The sequence below is a fragment of the Gymnoscopelus braueri genome (genome assembly GCF_963280865.1).
Source record: "Gymnoscopelus braueri genome assembly, chromosome: 22".
Lineage (NCBI taxonomy): Eukaryota > Metazoa > Chordata > Actinopteri > Myctophiformes > Myctophidae > Gymnoscopelus > Gymnoscopelus braueri.
The window spans coordinates 17,149,007-17,167,956 of record NC_137624.1 but is presented as its reverse complement, the minus strand read 5'-3'; the positions used below and the strand labels follow the sequence as shown (position 1 = coordinate 17,167,956).

The 18,950-nt window shown below is 41.7% G+C and overlaps 1 protein-coding gene across 5 annotated transcripts in view; it reads left to right on the top strand.

Annotated features, from left to right (window-relative positions):
- The first annotated feature begins 5,395 nt into the window (after positions 1-5,395).
- Positions 5,396-18,950, top strand: part of vav2 (vav 2 guanine nucleotide exchange factor) — a 328,621-nt gene continuing 315,066 nt past the window's right edge. For all 5 annotated transcript variants that reach the window (XM_080418609.1, XM_080418607.1, XM_080418610.1 and 2 more), the window contains exon 1: positions 5,396-6,813. In XM_080418609.1, the coding sequence (XP_080274735.1) occupies positions 6,610-6,813 (204 nt within the window). In that variant the 5' untranslated portion in view covers positions 5,396-6,609. The remainder of the gene's footprint in view (positions 6,814-18,950) is intronic.

Sequence of the window (18,950 nt, the reverse complement as noted above, 5' to 3'; positions counted from 1 at the left end):
CTGGACTATAGAGACTAGAGTTCAAAGGGGTCTGTGAACTTGTTTCTTTCTCAAATGCATTGGTAGGTAAGGGCGCAACATTCCAACCCTGTTCTGCAATCGCTTAATGGAGGTTGTGGTTACGTGTAAGGGTGAACAATACCTGCAACAAGTGGTGGAAAGTAACTAAGTACATTTACTTAAGTACTGTACTTAAGTACAATTTTGAGGTATTTGCACTTTACTTGAGTATTTCCAATTTCCAATACTTCTACTTCTACTCCACGACATCTTGGATCCAAATATTGTACTTTTATTCCACTACATATATTTGAAACCTTTAGTCACTAGTTACTTTGTAGATTTGAATTATTATTACAAAACCACTTCAACCCTATATACATTTTGGCCATTTGAAAATAGCCGCAATAGCTCACAATGCGTCGCATCTTGTAGATCTGCTATTTTCAAAAGATTTTTATACATTTGAAAACTTGAAATGGGACTTTCTGCGTAATGAGTACTTTCTACTTTAAGTACATTTTGACACCAATACTTTTGTACTTTTACTCAAGTACATTTTGAATTCCGGACTTTTACTTGTAACATAGTATTTCTATATTGCATTATTGATACTTTTACTTAAGTACAAAATGTGAGTACTTTTTCCACCACTGCCTGGCTGCAACATACATTATAATGAGAGCTGTTAAAAGAAAAGGGGGGGGGGGGGACATCAAATTGCATGCACGGTGGGGCTATTCATCATTTACACCGTGTGGCCCAGCCCAGTTTGCTGTCCTTGCACTGAGAGCATGCTGCAGGGAGACTTGCTCTTCGTGACCCACCTTCCTGTCATGGCATATGGAACATGCCATACCAGTACCCCCCCCCCCCCCCCCAACAGCCTTGGGGCATGATGGATCAATGCCACAACTTCAGTGACAACTAGTCATTCCTGCCTTTTGTGGCTATCACTCACCAGTCATTATAAAAACACCACTCAGAGACAAACACAGATCACATGAGGTGCTGTAGGCTTAACTAAATTCATCACTGTGGCCTTTGTGTTTTCTTTCTTTTTTTACGACCTTGCACAGGGGCACACGAAGCACAGTGGATGTGTGTGGCTGGTTAATGATGTCCATGTCCATGCTTCCATCCAGTGCACTTAATGAGGTGCATTTTTAACATAGGTTTAACATAGCCCACATCAAAAGTAATGCATTGTTCACTAAAAGGGAATTGTGATAAAACATATAATTTAATTGAAAATGCTATCAAATAAAAACAATAAATGGATAAATATCAAATACAATAATTAAACTGAATAAAATACAAAGACAAAAATAGACTGATAAAACCAACATTGGTGTAAAGTAACTAAGTACATTTGCTCAAGCACTGTACTTAAGTCCAATTTTGAGGTACTTTTACTTTACTGGAGTATTTCCAATTGTCTATACTTTTGCTCCTACTCCACGACATCTCAGAGGCAAATATTGTACTTTTACTCCACTACAATTATTTGAAAACTTTAGTCACTAGTTACTTTGCAGATATATATTATTACGTTATAAAACTTACATTAACCACTTTAGCCCTATTTTATACCTAGGCTATTTGAAAATAGCAGATCGGCAAGCTCACAACGCATCGCGATGCGACGCGTTGTGAGCTTGTAGATCTGCTATTTTCAAACATTTTAGTACTTTTACATTTGGTACTTTAAGTACATTTTACTATATACTTAAAACATTTGCGTACTTTTTCCACCACTGAAAACCAACACATGGAGAATAAAACTGGGATTATGACTGATAGATTGTAAAGGAGACTGCAGTTACAATATAAAACAAAAACATCTGAAGCTGTGTTTGGGGTTAACACATGCACTGAAGAAATCATGATGTGTTGAAATGTCTGACTCTGATCTAATAGTCATGTTTGTTTGTTTTTTTGTTTGTTTTTCACTTGCAACTTTAAGCTGGGCACTGCCATTAATTATGACTCCCAGCACTTGCGTCAACATTTTAATTCATCAGAGCACGATCAGCATCTAGACTTTGCACACACATGCCCCATAAATCAAAGACTTTGGTGGAATGCAATAATAACTTTTATTAACTTATTATCTTAACTAGCTGGCTCCCTTTATTCACATGCCGACAGATCAGAGTTTAAGGAAGGACATCTGTATGTGAGGTTATGGATTTGGTTAAACATTAAACTTGGACAGAATTGTATATTATAGTGGGCCCATAGAACATGATGGGCCAGTTTAAACAAATGATGTAACAAATAATGAACATCTTCCTATTAATCACTTAGGGTTCTTGTACGAATCATTGACAGTGTTTGCTAGATTTATATGCAGGTGTTATATGATTGTGCTTATTTCCACATTCTTTGCCTCATGGCTTAGACTGAAAATAAAGATGCAGCATGTTGAATGCTCCCACAGTGTATTTATCAGTGGTGTAAAGTAACTAAGTACATTTACTCAAGTACTGTACTTAAGTACAATTTTGAGTTTTTTTTTTTTTACTTTACTGGAGTATTTACAGTTTTCAGTACTTTTACTTCTACTCCACATCATCTCAGAGGCAAATATTGTACTTTTACTCCACTACAATTAGTTGAAATTTAGTTAGTTACTTTTTAGATTTTGACTATTATTATAAAACATACATTAAAGGTTTCATGACGTTCAGTTTTACCACACATTAAAAGTCTTTGTCATGGTCCTTCAAACGTGTATAGAAAGTTTTAACAAAAAATCCACTCCATTGATCCATGGCCGGTGTTTTTCTCTCACATTTCTAAAGCCTTTTCAACTGCAATGAAAAAATAAATCTTTGCCTGCGGGTGTCGCTGGTGAGGGATTTTGCCTGTCAATCATCGCCTCTCCCCCCCCCCCCCCCCAAAGGAAAGGATAGGGGAGGGGAGGGGCGAGGAGGAGAGTGGGCGGGATTAATCGGCTTTGACCTCACTGCCGAAAGGCCAAGCTCAGATTACTTTTCAGCCTAATTATTCAGAAAACCCCAGACCACAGAAAATCCACTGAATGTTCAAAGTTCAGATTTTTTGGGTGTAATTGAGGTCATAAAACCGCCAAAAAATGAAAATGAATGTCATAGAACCTTTAACCATGTCTTCAACCCTATATACATTGCGGCCATTTGAAAATAGCAGATCTACAAGCTCACAATGCGTTCGCATTGTGAGTTTGTAGATCTGCTATTTTCAAAAGATTGTCACACATTTCATACTACTATAAAAACTTGTGAAATGGGACATTCTTCATAATGAGTACTTTCTACTTTTGGTACTTTAAGTACATTTTGATGCCAATGCTTTTGTACTTTTACTCATTTTGAGTACCGGACTTTTACTTGTAACAGAGTATTTCTGCATTGCGGTATTAACACTTTTTAACACAAAAAATCTGAGTACTTTTTTCATCACTGCTATTTATTAAACAAACTAACATTTATTTCCGACCTAAGACTAAGAGGTCTTCATCAGGTTCATAAATGAGGACAATACATTAGGCCTCTTCCGTACTTCCTTCACAGGTGTTACCATTTACCAATGATAGCCTACTAATGAAGGCTCTGTTCCATTCTGGTCAAACAGAGTCAGTGTGCTGATATTGTTCATGTTGGCTCACTAGAAACAGGGTCCAGGGGCCCTCATGGTTCCTTGAGAGGGTTCCAAATCGCCCCTTACAGGTGTGCAACACTGAGAGTGTACAAATGGAACCAAAAGTGTCCATTTGGTTCCATTTGTACACTCTCAGAGTTATGGGGTTATGGGGGTCCTTGAAATGTTTGAGAAGCACTGACTGTGCTACAGTGAATGGAACAAAGCCTTCATTAGTATAACTGGTAACACCTGTGAAGGAAGTAAGGAAGAGGCCCAATTTCTTTCCAATATGGCTGCTGTGCATAGAGCCAAGAGCCAGAGGTGTTGGCTGGTAACTCAGAAAATGGGAGGCGCCCATAATCAGAAGATACCAGCAGCACCTGCCTGGCTGCAATCAAGACAGGTACAAGCGACACTATGGCATTGGTGTAAAGTACATGAGTACTGTACTTAAAGGGATACTTCACTCTCGGGCCGGGGACACATTTAAAAAAAATATTAAAAATAAATGAAAAAAGTTATGGAAAATTCATGGCCATGAAAACGTTAGTTACTAGTTACTTTGTGAAACATACATTAACCACTTCAGTCATGGCTGAAATAGCCTTGCTTTGCAGATCTGCTATTTTCAAAAGATTTGTATACATTTTGAAACATGTGAAATGGGATATTGGGCATAATGAGTACTTTAACTTAGTACTTAAGTATATTTTGACGCCAATACTTTTGTACTTTTACTCAAGTAAATTTACCAGACTTTTACTTGTAACAGATTATTCCTACGTGGTGGTATTGATACTTTTACTTAAGTAAAACATGTGAATACCATCACTGCACCATGGTAATAACAATGTAATGAATGCTGGGGATAATTGGTCATTAGGTGCCACTGCAGATCTATCTGAGTAGGCTATTCAAGTATTAGGTCACTCACGCCTAGAACCAAAAGAGGCTATGATTTATTATTTGATTTAATAATATATATTGTGTTAAAGCCTATAGGCCTAAATAACGTCTCAAGCACAAAAAAACACAGGAAATAAGTACAATACCAATTTAATGTGCAAGTTCATACGTCAGATGGCGCATCCGCAACTTTCACTTAAGATAATATGTTAAGTGAAAGTTTAGTTACATATATAATATGTAACTAAACCTAAACCTCAGCTTAAAATATAGCCTGCTCAAACAGAGCCATATATCACTTCACATTGGAGATCTATTAAGTTGTGCATTGTGCAGAATGAATGTCCCATTACACAAGTTCAAAACGTATATGCATGGCATTGCAATGCATTGAGAGCTTGTAGATCGGCTATTTGCAAATGGCCAAAATGTAGTTGGGCTGAAGTGGTTAATGTATGTTTTGTAATAATAATCAAAATCCACACAGTAGCCTATTAGTAAAGTTTTCAAATAATTGTAGTGGTGGAGTAGAATAGATCAAGACTATCGGCGATGTATTTGATAGATTTTTGACATTTTTATATAAAAATCAAATACATCTATGATAGTCTTGATATATATAAGGCTAGTAGCTAGTGGAGTATAAGTACAATATTTGCCTTTGAGATGTTAGTGGAGTAGAAGTAAAAATACTGAAATACTCCGGTAGAAAAAAAAAAACCCTAAAAATTTTGAGTAAATGTACTCAGTTACTTTACACCACCGATGATCAGTCCCGCATGCGAGCGAGCTTGCGCAATCGCCCTGTTCACCGCCAAGCAGCGCACGGCTGGGCGCTTTGCTTCAGCTCGCAGTCTCTCTGCTCACATTTTCGGGGATCTGCAGAAAAGCAAAGCAAAACACACACCACCACCATCTGAACGGGAAACGAGGAGAGGAGAGGAGAGGACACACAACGGAAGGGAAGCAAGCAGGCATTTCCAACTTAATACAAGCGCAACCATTTCTACGGGTGTGTGTGTGTGTGTAGACTACATGGTCCCGTGCATGCACGAACCGGAGTTCCCCGGATCAACGTGAACATAGACAGTAGTATTTTTTTTGGTTTTGTTTGTTGCTCTGTGTCTCTTCTTGTCTCTGTCCAACGGACATGTTCCCGCTGCTGGATCACAGGGACATGTTTTGAGAGATCATTCCCGGGGATATAGAGTCAGTCCGATTCTACCGAATGATGGTCAACAACTGTTTCAAACGCTGCCGTTGTTTCTGACGGCGTGGGTCCGTTTCTGCTTTACAACAACAACTGGAATAATAGGATCGTATTCCGCTCTCAACTGCAAGTTTTTTTTCCAGGACATCATTTGATTGAGGCCACGATAACGTTATACTATACATACACGCAAAATGCGGTAGGTTAGGTTGGTCGATCGATCCACGCCGACGGGGACTCGCACGCCGATGGATTTCTTCACACGTTTACACGGAATAATGAATAGGCAACGCTGACGGTTTTATTCGCGACTTTATTCGTCTTGTGTTTTTTTTTACGCACGGCCGCAGTGTCAAGTCAAGTCTGACGGGGTTGGTTGGTTTGCCGAGGAAACTTTTTGAGAATGAAGAGGAGGAAATCCTCGTAGCACAGATTTCTTCCCTCCCAGTCAGTCGTCGTCGCCCGATCAACGAGTCGTGTGTGTGATTTATTGAAATTTCTATATTATGGAAATTATCCCCTGAAGAACAGAGGAGACATGATGAGTCGGGGCGCTGGATAAAAAAAGCTGCAATTCACCGCCGCAACACCTCAAGTTGAAATGCAGGAATGGAATATAGCCATGGAAGTTACTGTCATTGAATGATTATTATTATCCGCAACTGACCCCCCCCCCCCAACCCCGGATCAACTGATCCCCCCCCTCACCCCGGATCAACTGACCCCCCCCAACCCCGGATCAACTGATCCCCACCCCTGGAGGATCGATCGGATCGCCCCTTCTTGCGCGCAGGGAAGGAACCATAATAGTAGCATATAAGTTTGTGTGTGTGTGTGTGTTTCTTTGGAACCAGCAGGCAGCTATCATGGAGGAGTGGAGGCAATGCGGGCGGTGGTTGATAGACTGTAAGGTCCTGCCCCCGAACCACCGGGTCGTGTGGCCCTCCGCGGCCGTCTTCGACCTGGCACAGGCCCTGAGGGATGGGGTGCTCCTGTGCCAGATGTTGCACAATCTCTCGCCGGGATCAGTGGACCTAAAGGAGATTAATTTCAGGCCCCAAATGTCACAGGTGAGTCAGTCTCTCGACCATACATACGCACAGCAGGGGTCTTCAACGCTTTAGCCTGAGAGAGAGATGAAGCATGGACCCCCCCCCCCACACACACACACACACACACACACACACACACACACACACGCTACATATTGTATACGATTTGTGTTGCAGATTAAACCTTTTCATAGATAGCTTCATAGACTATTTAACCACTGAAAGCCTCAATACTTAGTAAACTTGACCGTTGCCTCTGAACTCGATGATGATGACTGATCTGCTATTTGTTTTCCCCTCCACACCAAACCTCTTAGTCGAAAATAGCCGATCTACAAGCTTGTAGATCTGCTATTTCCGGCGAATGTTCCCCTGAGAAATTGCATGGGGATTCTAGGGTTGAGGTGGTTACCCCCTGTTGAAGACCCCTGATACACAGCACTGCAGACACCCGCATTGTTTTGGTTACGTGTGTGTGTGTGTAGTGTACAGACATGGATACATGCACACCGCTGTGTGTGTGTAGCCCAGGTTGCAGGCAGATGATGGAGTTGAGGAGGAAATGGTAATGCGTGGAGAAGGGATGGTACTATTTCCAGATGTTTCTTCTGTCCAAACCGCAAGGATGTGTGTGTGTGTGTGATGTGTCTATGACTTGGATTTCCTTTTCGCCTGCCCTTGTCGTCATACACGAGCGTCCCAGAATGTTAGAAACCATTGTATTTCCCAACTCCCAAGACCACCCACCCACCCACCCACCTCCCCACACACAAGTTACAGTTTCTTGTACGGTTTACAATCATTTTAGTATTGTCAGGCAATCTCTCCATTGGGGATGCCGGAGTGTACGGTATCTGGATACATATTGTGATACACTTTATCAATAGAAGTGATTTAGCCAGTGATTCTGAAACATTTGCATGGTCATTGGGACCCCCAAATTGATACGTTTTAGGCTGCGGACCCCCATTTGGAAAGATTATTTGTACAAGAGAAGTATTTTGTTATTAGGTCACAGAATAGTACAACTGTGTTTAGACTGCAGGGTGGGGAGATAACAGTGGAGAGAGTGAAACCTATGGTGGTCATAGTTCTACATCTGTCATTGGGCTCACTTAATAGCCGGTCACTGAAATAATGGTGAAAAGTAAACTGATGGTCTTTTTTTGCGTGGGACCCCCTCTAAGACCCCTCGGGAGTCCCCAGACCCCACTTTGAGAACCACTGGTCCAAACACTTGGGGTTGAGAAAAGGGCATGCAGTGATTTGTATTTAGCAAGGCCTTCCCATGCCATGTCCACGGCCAAGAGGAGCAAAGAGTAAAGGTCCTTACACACCGGGGCGAATTCTTCATGCGAATAAATACGTTTTTTTTAAAAACCTTATAAAGTCAATGCAAGCGTCCACATCAGTTTCGCGAAAAAGCGTCTTTTAATTATTCGGAACGAGTCCGAATTTTGCATATATTCGCATATTCGCCGGTGTGTAAGGACCTTTAGACACAAAAAACGATGAAGTAGCATGGAATGAGAGACATAATGGGAGATATGGTCATATCTGTCTACTAAACCTTGGTCAAATAGTATTTCCAAGTAATAGTGTTTTGTTTTTGAACCCATTTGAAGTGATGGATGGGTGGGATTCTGCCACATACTGTAAAGGGGTAATACAATATGTACTCTGAAGCTTGGACAAAAAGGAGAATATTTGAATGTCAATTTAGCGCAGTTGTCAATGACAGACGGACTGCCTACTATGTGAATTGTTCGTAAACCCCCAACCATCTGATATTCTCATCTTCAGATGATGCTTATCAGTATGCCCACAATGGTTGGAATGTCTATAGTGTGCCAGTGAGATCAATTTTTTTGACACCCGAATTGACAGTTTTTCTCGGCACACCTTCCATGACCCCTTTATGTCATATAGTGTGTGTGTGTGTGTGTGAGAGAGTGTGAGTGAGAGAGCACGAGAGAGCACGCCTGTCACACTCTCTCAGTCCAGTTCATGTTGTTAGGTATATTATTAGCCAGTTCCCCCCCCCCCCCCTTTGCACATTCCTCTCTGTTTTTTTTTCTGGTGGTTTCAGTAAAAGTCACTCTCTCCCTCCGTGGTTACCACCAGTAGTAGCCTTGACTGATCTGCTTCAGGAGCTACTGGCTTCCATGATTACAAGGAGGAAAGAGGGATAGACAGCAGGCTTTGATCCTCCCATCAGACAGTCCCATGCTCCTCCTGTCTCTACTATGTGAAGCTGCCGTGGGTGTGTAGACACATGACAGGGGTGGGGTGTGTGTGTGTGTGGGGGGGGTCCCTTCTGTGACAAATTGGGTTAAACAAAATCCTGGCAGCAGAACAGGGCTTTGTGATTTATGACACGGAAAAGGTCAGCGGTGCGACGTGCGCTGTTAACGCTCAGAACACACTAATTCACCAGCTAGGGTCCAACAAACGAGAAGTCGAAGTGGGCCGATTATTACGTTATTTGTTCTGGACAAATGTCCTCTTTCCCCCTCATCCCGCTCCATTTGCCGCGTGATTGATTGTCTCTGAAATGGACTCCTGCCTCTCTGGCCACGTCTTGCTATTAAATCTCCGGTCACGGCATCCTCAAAAATGTTTTGGCAGGGAGTGAATGTTGACGTTGGGTGTATTACTGTGTGACCTGGACGGAGAATGGGGCTTATGGGGACAGTGTAACGTGTTGCGATTACATTCAGTCGCTGTATTGTGGTTACTTTTGTGTGTGTGTGTAGCAGTAGTAGGCCCATTGCGACTTGGTTAGATCGCTGACATCTTAATCGCTGACATAAATATGTCAGTACGCTACTGCTGTGTAAAAAAAACCCCACACATTTGCAGATTCTATTTGCAGCAGTACATGCATGTTTCATAAACCCTATATCTGATTAAGCAAAGAGGCGTGAAAAGAAGCTTTCTTTTCACGCTCCATACTAAGAGAATAATAAGGATCTGTTTGTGTCTGCTTTCTTAGTTTCTTTTTCAACCAGTAAAGAAGGAATTTCACTGTCTGATCTCTTTCTACTTCCGCGAATAAGAGAGGAGAATTTATTTATATCAAACCGAAGATGGACTCAAAAACGCATTTTGTGGATAATTTCTTTCCAGTTCAGATTTGACATAGAACGGCTAGGGGCTGATCTGGTTCTTTATGATCATACGAAAGACAGACATTACACAATCTGTGATTAGCTGATTACCTTGAACAAACTTACTGAGCGGTTCACCTATTATGACATGCCAAGAATAGGGACGCTAGCGTTCATGTTGTTAATCAGCTTTCTTTTGTTTGTGTTAACATTGTTTTGTCTGTTCATGTTGTCATGTTATATTTAAAAGCCTAAGACATAATTGTCATATCGTGCCACATTTGATAAACGCAGCCTCTCCACCTCTGTTCGTATCCTCATGAGGCTACAGTAGGTAAGCATCACGTTTCCCAGGTTTCACCCGGCTCCTTAGGTAAGACTCTCTCCTCTCCCAACCACTTGTGGTCCTCTTGAGCAAGGCATGTAGTGGCCCCCCTGCTGCTCGTTCGCAGACAGTAGAAGGCAGCTGTGAACTGGGATATTGTTGACGGTAACTTCAGGCTGCATTGTTGGAACTGTAGAAGGAAGTGTAATCATTGGTCAGTGAAGTTCAAGTTAGGCTAAAACCTGATGTAATGAGTCACTATTTTTAGATGGAAATCTGTTGTTTTTGGCAAAGCGACACACCGGATACAGTTATCTTAGTGCATTGGGGCAAGCCACCAGTTAACCCATTAAAGCCGGAGGGAACGCATCTGTGTAACCACTTTAACCATTATTTTATACTTTGGCCATTAAAAAATAGCAGATGTACAAGCTCATAGCGCTATGAGCTTGTAGATCTGCTATTTTCTTTTTTACATATATACTTTTGAAGCGAACATTTTTAAATCAAATCTTTGCTTCTGGGGGGTCACTGGAACAACATTTTGGGGGTCCTTGACATGAAAAAAGTTTGAGAACCACTGATATTATAGCAACATAATAAAAATAAAAGAAACTGTTAGGATTTTCCCCAGAAGCAAAGATTTGAGTTAAAAATGTTTCGCTTTAAAAAAATATACACAGTATATTCAAAGATTTGCAAAAAAAAAATCATAAAAAAAAAAAAATAGCAGATCTACAAGCTCATAGCGCGGCACTCGGTGCCGCGCTATGAGCTTGTAGATCTGCTTTTTTTGAATAGCCAAATAAATCTTAAAATGACACAGATGCGTCCCCGGTCTGAATGGGTTAAAGGAGTGAGTACTTGAGAACAAAAGTTACATTCTAACAACGTAAGCACTATATATTTCATTGTATGACGAATAGCGAACATATATAGAACTACAAGTTTGCAGCGTGCTGCCATGTGATGCGTTGTGAGAAAGCATAGAGTGTGACAATGACAAAGTAGTTGAAAGTGGCTTAAGTTGAATAGCACCATACTTAACTACCAATGTCTGATTTGACAAAAGCTTGTGCTGACATTGTAAGTAATAAAAGATGGGTAATAATTAATAGTGTGGTAATTACCACACAGTGACAGAGTAATCTAATTACAGACAGACATTCGATAAGAAGGGGGTATTGCGAGACTGGAAATTGTGGTATCGTGCAGTGGATGAGCCTTAAAAGGATTACGCAAGTAAGTAGGGCAAAAGCTCTTCGAAACGGCGTGTTCAAGTAACCATGTTTTAAATGAGTCGTTCCAAAGTAGTTTAGCACCCTAACCTTTTTTGTATTGACTATATGAACCCAAGACCCAATATACTACATTATTTCTATGTTAACCACTTAAATCCTAACCACTTAAATCCTATCTACTTTGTTGACCCCCAGGGGTCTATAGTTGGTCCGCTCCTTTTTTCCCTCTCTACACCAAATCTCTTCCATCAAAATCAGCTGTTCTACAAGCTCACATCACGTTGCAAGCTTGTAGATGTGCTACTTTGGCCCAATGTTCCGCTGATTTTTCGCTGAATGTTCGCCTATCATGACGTGCCCAGAATAGGGACGCTACGGTTCATGTTGATTAAAGTCGTCCTTTGTCCATGATGACCCAAGCAGAACATTTACTGTATACTATAGCAACCACCCTTTGGGGTCGTGACCTGCGTGGTTTACAAACACGGATTTGGAAACGGCCATGTAGTAGGCTCTGCAAGATTGAATATCATTTTGAATGCTGCCGTAAAACGTCAAGGGTTGTGTGCACATATAACCGGGTGCCTAATGAGCGCTGTGTGTTTATGTGCGAGAGAGGATAGGTGGGAAAGCTCAGCGTATGTATCACTATCCTGAATGCTGGGCCTCAGGCTGTGTCTGGAAGACAAGACTGACGTGCTCTCTGAAGCCTTTTGTGTTTTGTTTTGCAGTGTGGAATTCTCTCTCCCTCTCTCTCTCTCTCTTACTCTTTGTCTGTCTGTCTGTGTGTGTCTCTCTCTCTCTCTCTCTCTCTCTCTCTCTCTCCCTCCCCCCCTCCGATTCTCTCCTTATTTCCTGTCAGTCGAGTGAGGTAGTTGCGAATGCCTTTGGGATGACTAAGGCTGATGTGTTTGTTTTACCTGTAGTACTAGTAGCTACCGGTGTTTGGAGTGCATCACCACTGGCTGAGCCCAGAGCTCTCCTGTTTGAGCTCTTGAGTGTCTCTCAGCCAGGGGTTGCCAGATCTGCCTATTATAATTTCCCCGCAAGATTTTATTTGAAAATAGCCGATCTACAAGCTCACAACGCGTCGCGTTGTAAGCTTGTAGATCTGCTATTTTCAAATAGCTGATGTATATGTCAAAGTGCTCGTGCGGCCCATAGTCGCTTCTTTTGGGCTGGTTTTCCTAGACCTGATTGCTTGTTTCTCTCACAGAATCTGGCAACACTGCTCTCAGCGCGCTGCAGGTCTACTGGGTCTCATGCAGGCTCAGCCTATTCCCCCCCACTCACAATAAGGGTGTCTCCTTTGTCTGGCTCTCAACAACAATGGTTGAAAGCAAGTAATAACCTTTGTTTGACATCAGTAATATATATATTGTTTTGTGTTCCCAGCAACCTCATATTAATATATAATAAGTTATATTATTAATAATGAGTATGATTTATAATGGTGTAAGCTGCAAGTGCTGTCAGTCCTTGAACAGACTTGAATATGAATGTGCTGTTTTTAAAGGTCAGGGGAATGTGCTTTAATATTGAATGAAGAGGTGGATTTGTTTTTAATTTAATTTGTTGAAGTAACTATTCATGTTAGGGCTGCAACAATAGAAACAAATATTTTTAGAAATTCTATTGATTACTTTTTGGATTAATCGAATAATCATATTAAATAAAGTATTAAATTAAAATCTTTGTGTATTATCAATGAATCGATCAACCACAATTTACACAAGGGTGTCCTGCTAAAATGAAAATAGCAGTTCCACTAGCTCACAACATGCCCGTCGTTGATTGTTATAATAATCAATACCGGTAATATTATAACACGTTGATTATTATAAATATAAAATTGTGGGTATATCCAAGTAACAAACTCAAACACCGTTTTGAGTCCGGCAGTGGACTCTCATCCCTAATTTCTACTCGTTTGTGTGATGATGATGTCCCACACTGGAAAATAACAGCTCGACTCTTTTCGGCGCGGGACACCGTCGTGCGACAAAGTATAAATCGCTCTTCAGCACGCTCTCTTTTTTTGTTCATGGTTATAACCTTGAAAGGGCCGGCTTTAGTAAAGCTCCGCCGGGCGGGAATGGGATCAAAGAAACCGTGTGAACTTTAAAAACGGCATGGAGAGCTCCAGCCCACCTACACTTTTTTTTTTTTTTTATAAATCTCCTCAAGTCTCGCTTCTGCTTCCTCTGTGGCCGCTGTGGGGCGGGCTGGGCGGGGGGTGGAGGGTGGGGAGCCTCCCACCCGGCAGGCCCCCAGGGGTAATTTAATCTCAGCGTTTGGTCTACTGTTGACCCCGTGACCCCGGCGCCTGCCGGATGCAGGTAATACCGCTAATGGAGCTCGTTATGAACACTTCCTGGGTTGAACGCAGCTGGGAGCTGAGAGCAGGTTGTCGAAAAACACAAACTGGACATTCTCAGCATGTTTTCAGTCACGAGGCAAGCCACTTTTTTAAGGTTACAAATAGGGCTGTCACGATTACAAATTTAAGTTGACGATTAATTATCACTCAAATAATTGAGATTAACGATTTTAATTGTGTTTCTGTTGTTGAAAATGTATTCATAATGGAACATTATGAATAAAAATGACATTTCTGTTTGGCTTTTAGCTTTCGTAATCAAAAGTTGCACAGGGCAGACAAATAACGCATATTTAATTACTTTATACTTAAAAATAAACATTAATAGTGGAAATAGCCGATCTATAAGCTCAAAACACGTCGCATCGCGACACGTTTTGACATTTCTTTACATGGAATTGATTATGACGATTATGCAAAAATAATTAATTATTATATCAAATAATTGCGATTAGACGATGATGTAATAATTGTGACAGGCCTAGTTACAAAAGTCACCCTTTTGAAACCCTGCATTCAAAACGTACAGTGACTGTACTACCGTCTAGACTTCTAAATGACAAAATCAAATGCATCAATATTTTTGATCACATACCTCTATCGATAGTGTGGTGATATGTCATACTGCGATGATGATATTATTATCATCGTCACATCATTACCTTCGTGGTAAAAATCGTTACCCACGTGGTAAAAATCGTTACCCACGACCGTAAAAATGCTACATTGGTCAGAGAGGATAGAAAGACCTCTCTCAGTTAAACTTCGCAGTAATAAGGTACATGCTTAATCTATACCCCATCGTCCGACGGTGTGGATCGCCGAAAATAGCAGATCTACAAGCTCACAGCTCATAGCTTGTGTAAAAAGGAATAGGTGTTCTCATACCTTAACTTAGTACTATCAGCATACACATACACATATATTATATTATAATATTTCATTTAGGTTATTCAAATTCATATGAGCATATTATCCCAGCTGCTGCAAGTGGTATATAGCGTTTGCATGAGACGATGCTTAAATAGAATCTCAGTGAGGCCCACGGGACATTGATTGTGTCCATTCTCTTTAACAGTCCCTCCTTGTCCCTATATTACAGAGATAATGCTGTTGTGTGAAACGGGACACCCGGTGGATTTACCCACTGGAGGAACATTCCAAAAGGAATGAGACTTTCACTGACGGAGTTCACAGTTCAGGCGTTGTCATGTAAATAAGAGGCAGTGCGTTTCCACAAGGTCAATTTAGAGCATTTCATTCTCAGCATCACTATTGTTTTGTTGTTGCTTTAACACAGGTTAGTGTTTCCCAATTGTGTCCATGGAGTTATATGGCTGACTCAGTGTTGGCGGGTTCTAAACACCCGACCAACCTCGGGGGACAAATTACGCTTTGTTAAAAAAAAAAGAAAAAGATCCATCGTTTGTCCTGCAGAGGACTTGACTCTCACTTTTGCCATCACAGTAGAAAGAGGGAGAGAAACTGACAGACAGGCGTCCTTTCTTTTGCTCGTACAGTTCCTGTTCTCGCGGCCCCGACAGTCCCGCAACACGGCACTGCTGCTTTGCCAATGTATATAACAGAGTTGAGGTATTTCTGAATAACGAGGTTCAAGGTTCAACTTCTATTGTCAACAATACCAATTACAATTAAAAGGCACGTGAAATTCATTGTGCGCTAACCAACACAGCAGCTATAGTCTCAAGAATACCACCTTAAAAGTGTCAAAAGTGATCTATGTTAAAAACTAAGCTGCTTAAATAAATAAACATTACATTAGGATCTAAACGTACCTAAAAGTGCAAAATAGCTCAGTGCAAACTGCATTGTCTTGTCATAGGTCCAACACATTAGCCACAGACATGTGGCCATATAGTCCGGGCCACGTAGTGTTCAGTGTGTGTTCATAAGTCTGATGGCGGCCAAGAAGAAAGCGCTCCATAGTCTTTGAGTGTGGCTAGCAAGGCTGAGATACCGCTTGCCTGGCCGCGGCCGCAACGCTGGCCTGAACAGGCTGTGGCTTGGATGGTGGACGTCCGCAACAATCCGTTCAGCCGTGGCCACGCATCATATTCAGTCCACATATAAATACAATACATATTAAAAAAAATAATCATCTTTGTCATCACGGTAATTTATAGCAGTCCCTGCATTCAGGCATGCACGGAGACAGTTAATTATGCTTAGCTTTTGAGACGGATGAAGTGTACACAATATATTCCAATGTATATCATTGTATTATGCTTATATCATACAACGCAGTAAAGCCAGCGGCTTGTTGCGGTCCTTTCACATGTGCTGTACTGTATATGACTAGATGCGCCATCTCTTTAGTTACATGTAGTTACTTTTATCAGCTGAAGTTCTATAATTCAGCATTATGAAAATGTGTCTCTCTTCAACAAACTGAGACAGCAGATTTTAGTTAAATGTGCGTGTGTTAAATGTGTTTGTCGGGGACGTGAGTGGGCGGGGGGCGAGAACGGGAACAAAAGAATGGACGCGACAGACAGACAGACAGACACAGTGAGAGAGAGAGAGAGAGACTGAGTACAAAGTCTATACTATATACGTTGTTGACTGGTGTACCCAAGGGTCTATACTAGGCCTTTTCCCCATCCTACACCGAATCTCTTTGTTGAAAATAGCCGATCTACAAGCTCACAACGCGTCGCAACGAGACACTTTGTGAGCTGGAGTTAACAGAGGACCTCACGATGTATGTCACTGTCTGTGTGACACATGGCTGATCCAACGGATGGCTGACTGGCTCCGCTTTAGCACGTCCTCTCAAAATAGATCACTGGAAAACCCAACGCCAAGAACTACTTTTAATTAACATTCTTGTTTACTCGCTTGTCCTAAGCGTTTATTCCACAGGTGTAAGACATGCTGTCTCATGTGCTCACCGTTCACACATGTTGTCAACGGTGACGCTACAAGGGACTGGGGTAGCGACGAGGCGTGCGGCGCCGCCGCGTTCAGGTTTCACTGACGTCAGTGCGGCGCTTGTGTCGGTTGTTGTGGCGGTGGTGGACTGACCGTGGCTTCTTCCTGCAGTCACACAGCCATGGGTTAGCATCTGGATGTGCTCCTGGGAAGGGTGTAGCACTGCACCACCATACCGCACGCACACACTACATACTGATCTACACATATGTAGATATTCTCATGCCCAGACAGTAGAGATGGGCAATATTATCGATTTCGCGATATATCACGATATTTTATTTTGCGATACTGTATTGATACTCCAGGCCGTCATATCGTGATTCTTTTGGAAAAAATAAATAAATTGCTTTTGCAAATACAGGCTTTATGAAAAAACATTCAAAGAACCTAGCATTTATCTGCAGCTAGTCAATATGTAGTGTATATATATACAATATGTAGTTGTGCAATATATTGTCATATGTATAGCAATATATCGCGTATTGCAATATATCGTGATACGTATCGTATCGTGAGGTTCTTGCCAATACCCATCCCTAACAGACAGTGATACTTTATATACATGTGCACGCGCACACACACACTGTACATACTGATATACACATATGTACATATTCTCATGCCCAGACAGTGATATACTTTATATACACACACACACACACACACACACACGTGGACATACAGGCATACACTAGCAGCCTCTTGCTGGGGGTGGGGGAACGATAAGCAGTTTCATATTTTCTCTCTCTGTTTGCCCAAGGAAACAGATATCATTCACTGAAGTATTTCTATTTTGGCGTTACTAATGGATTTTTTTTTGGGGGGGGGCGGGGGCACTGCAGAAAGCGCCAATATCCAATTGCTGACGCATATTGATCATATCCCATAATTGGCTGTGTGAATGGGAAGGGCACAGAGCTAGGGTTACAACATTAGACACAATCCGGTAAGAGGGCCAGTAGATATCGATCTTCTCCATGGCTCACTCTTCTTGTTAATCATGCAAACAAAGTGGAACAGTGCGTCCTGTGCTGCAGACAAACCGAGGGGATCATTTCCTTCTCGCTCCAGCATTTATGCCTGATTTATACTTGGCCGCGCGCTGGTGGCGCATGCTGGAAATAGCCTGTCCACAAGCTCACAGCGCGTCGCATCGCATTAGGTCATTAAGGTCCCTTGTGCGCTGCTGCCTCGCTATTAAACTGTTCCCATATAAAACCCTGGTGTTTTTTTGTTACATTCTCACCAATCGATACCGTATTAATGCGTGTTATGTACCTAGTTTTTGACCATAGGCTTTTGTACTCTATGTATTATGTATTATCTAATAGAAAAGGAAAAGCAGTCAGTCACACGCTCGCAGTTTCACTGCAAACAGTTCTTCGTTTTGTTTACGAGCCAGTGGTTCAACGCTGTGTGATTGATATCTAGCCCATGGTTTTCTTTATTCTTCTCTTTGGTTGAATACCGGTAACTATCACCACGTCAACAATATTACTGTGATGTATCCGTGTGTACTGGGCCTGGCGCTGTATTCTCTTGTGTGTCTGCCTTTGATGAACTGTATAGCAGATCGAATAGCAGATCTACAAGCTCATAGCGCGGCACCGAGTGCCGCGCTATGAGCTTGTAGATCTGCTATTTTTGAATAGCCAAAGCTAAGTGGTTAAAATGATTGTGACGCTATGTTAACTGGTTGAGAACCACTGCCTTAGGTGAATCCCATTCAGTCATAAGTTAGGAATAAGACCCTATAAAGTAGATGATTTGACACAGTGTGTGTGTGTGTGTGTGTGTGTGTGTGTGTGTGTGTGTGTGTGTGTGTGTGTGTGTGTGTGTGTATATAGAGTCGGTATACTATTATAGACCAACCATGACACTCGCACATACGAAATATAAGTTTCGTTTGAATTGGGATTCTAATTCTAGTGAAAGAAACCCCATTAGTCACGGGCTACAAATAATAACCCATGTTACACTTTCATCTGCTCTGGGAGTGTTCTGGCTCCATTTACCAGGGAAATTGTTGAAACCCTTTTTTTTCTCCCGCTGAACAAAAATGTCACGCACACAAATCTGTCACGAGGATAATGATAAGATATGGTGGCTGACAGAAGCCGGAGAATGTGAAATTCGCGGTCGTT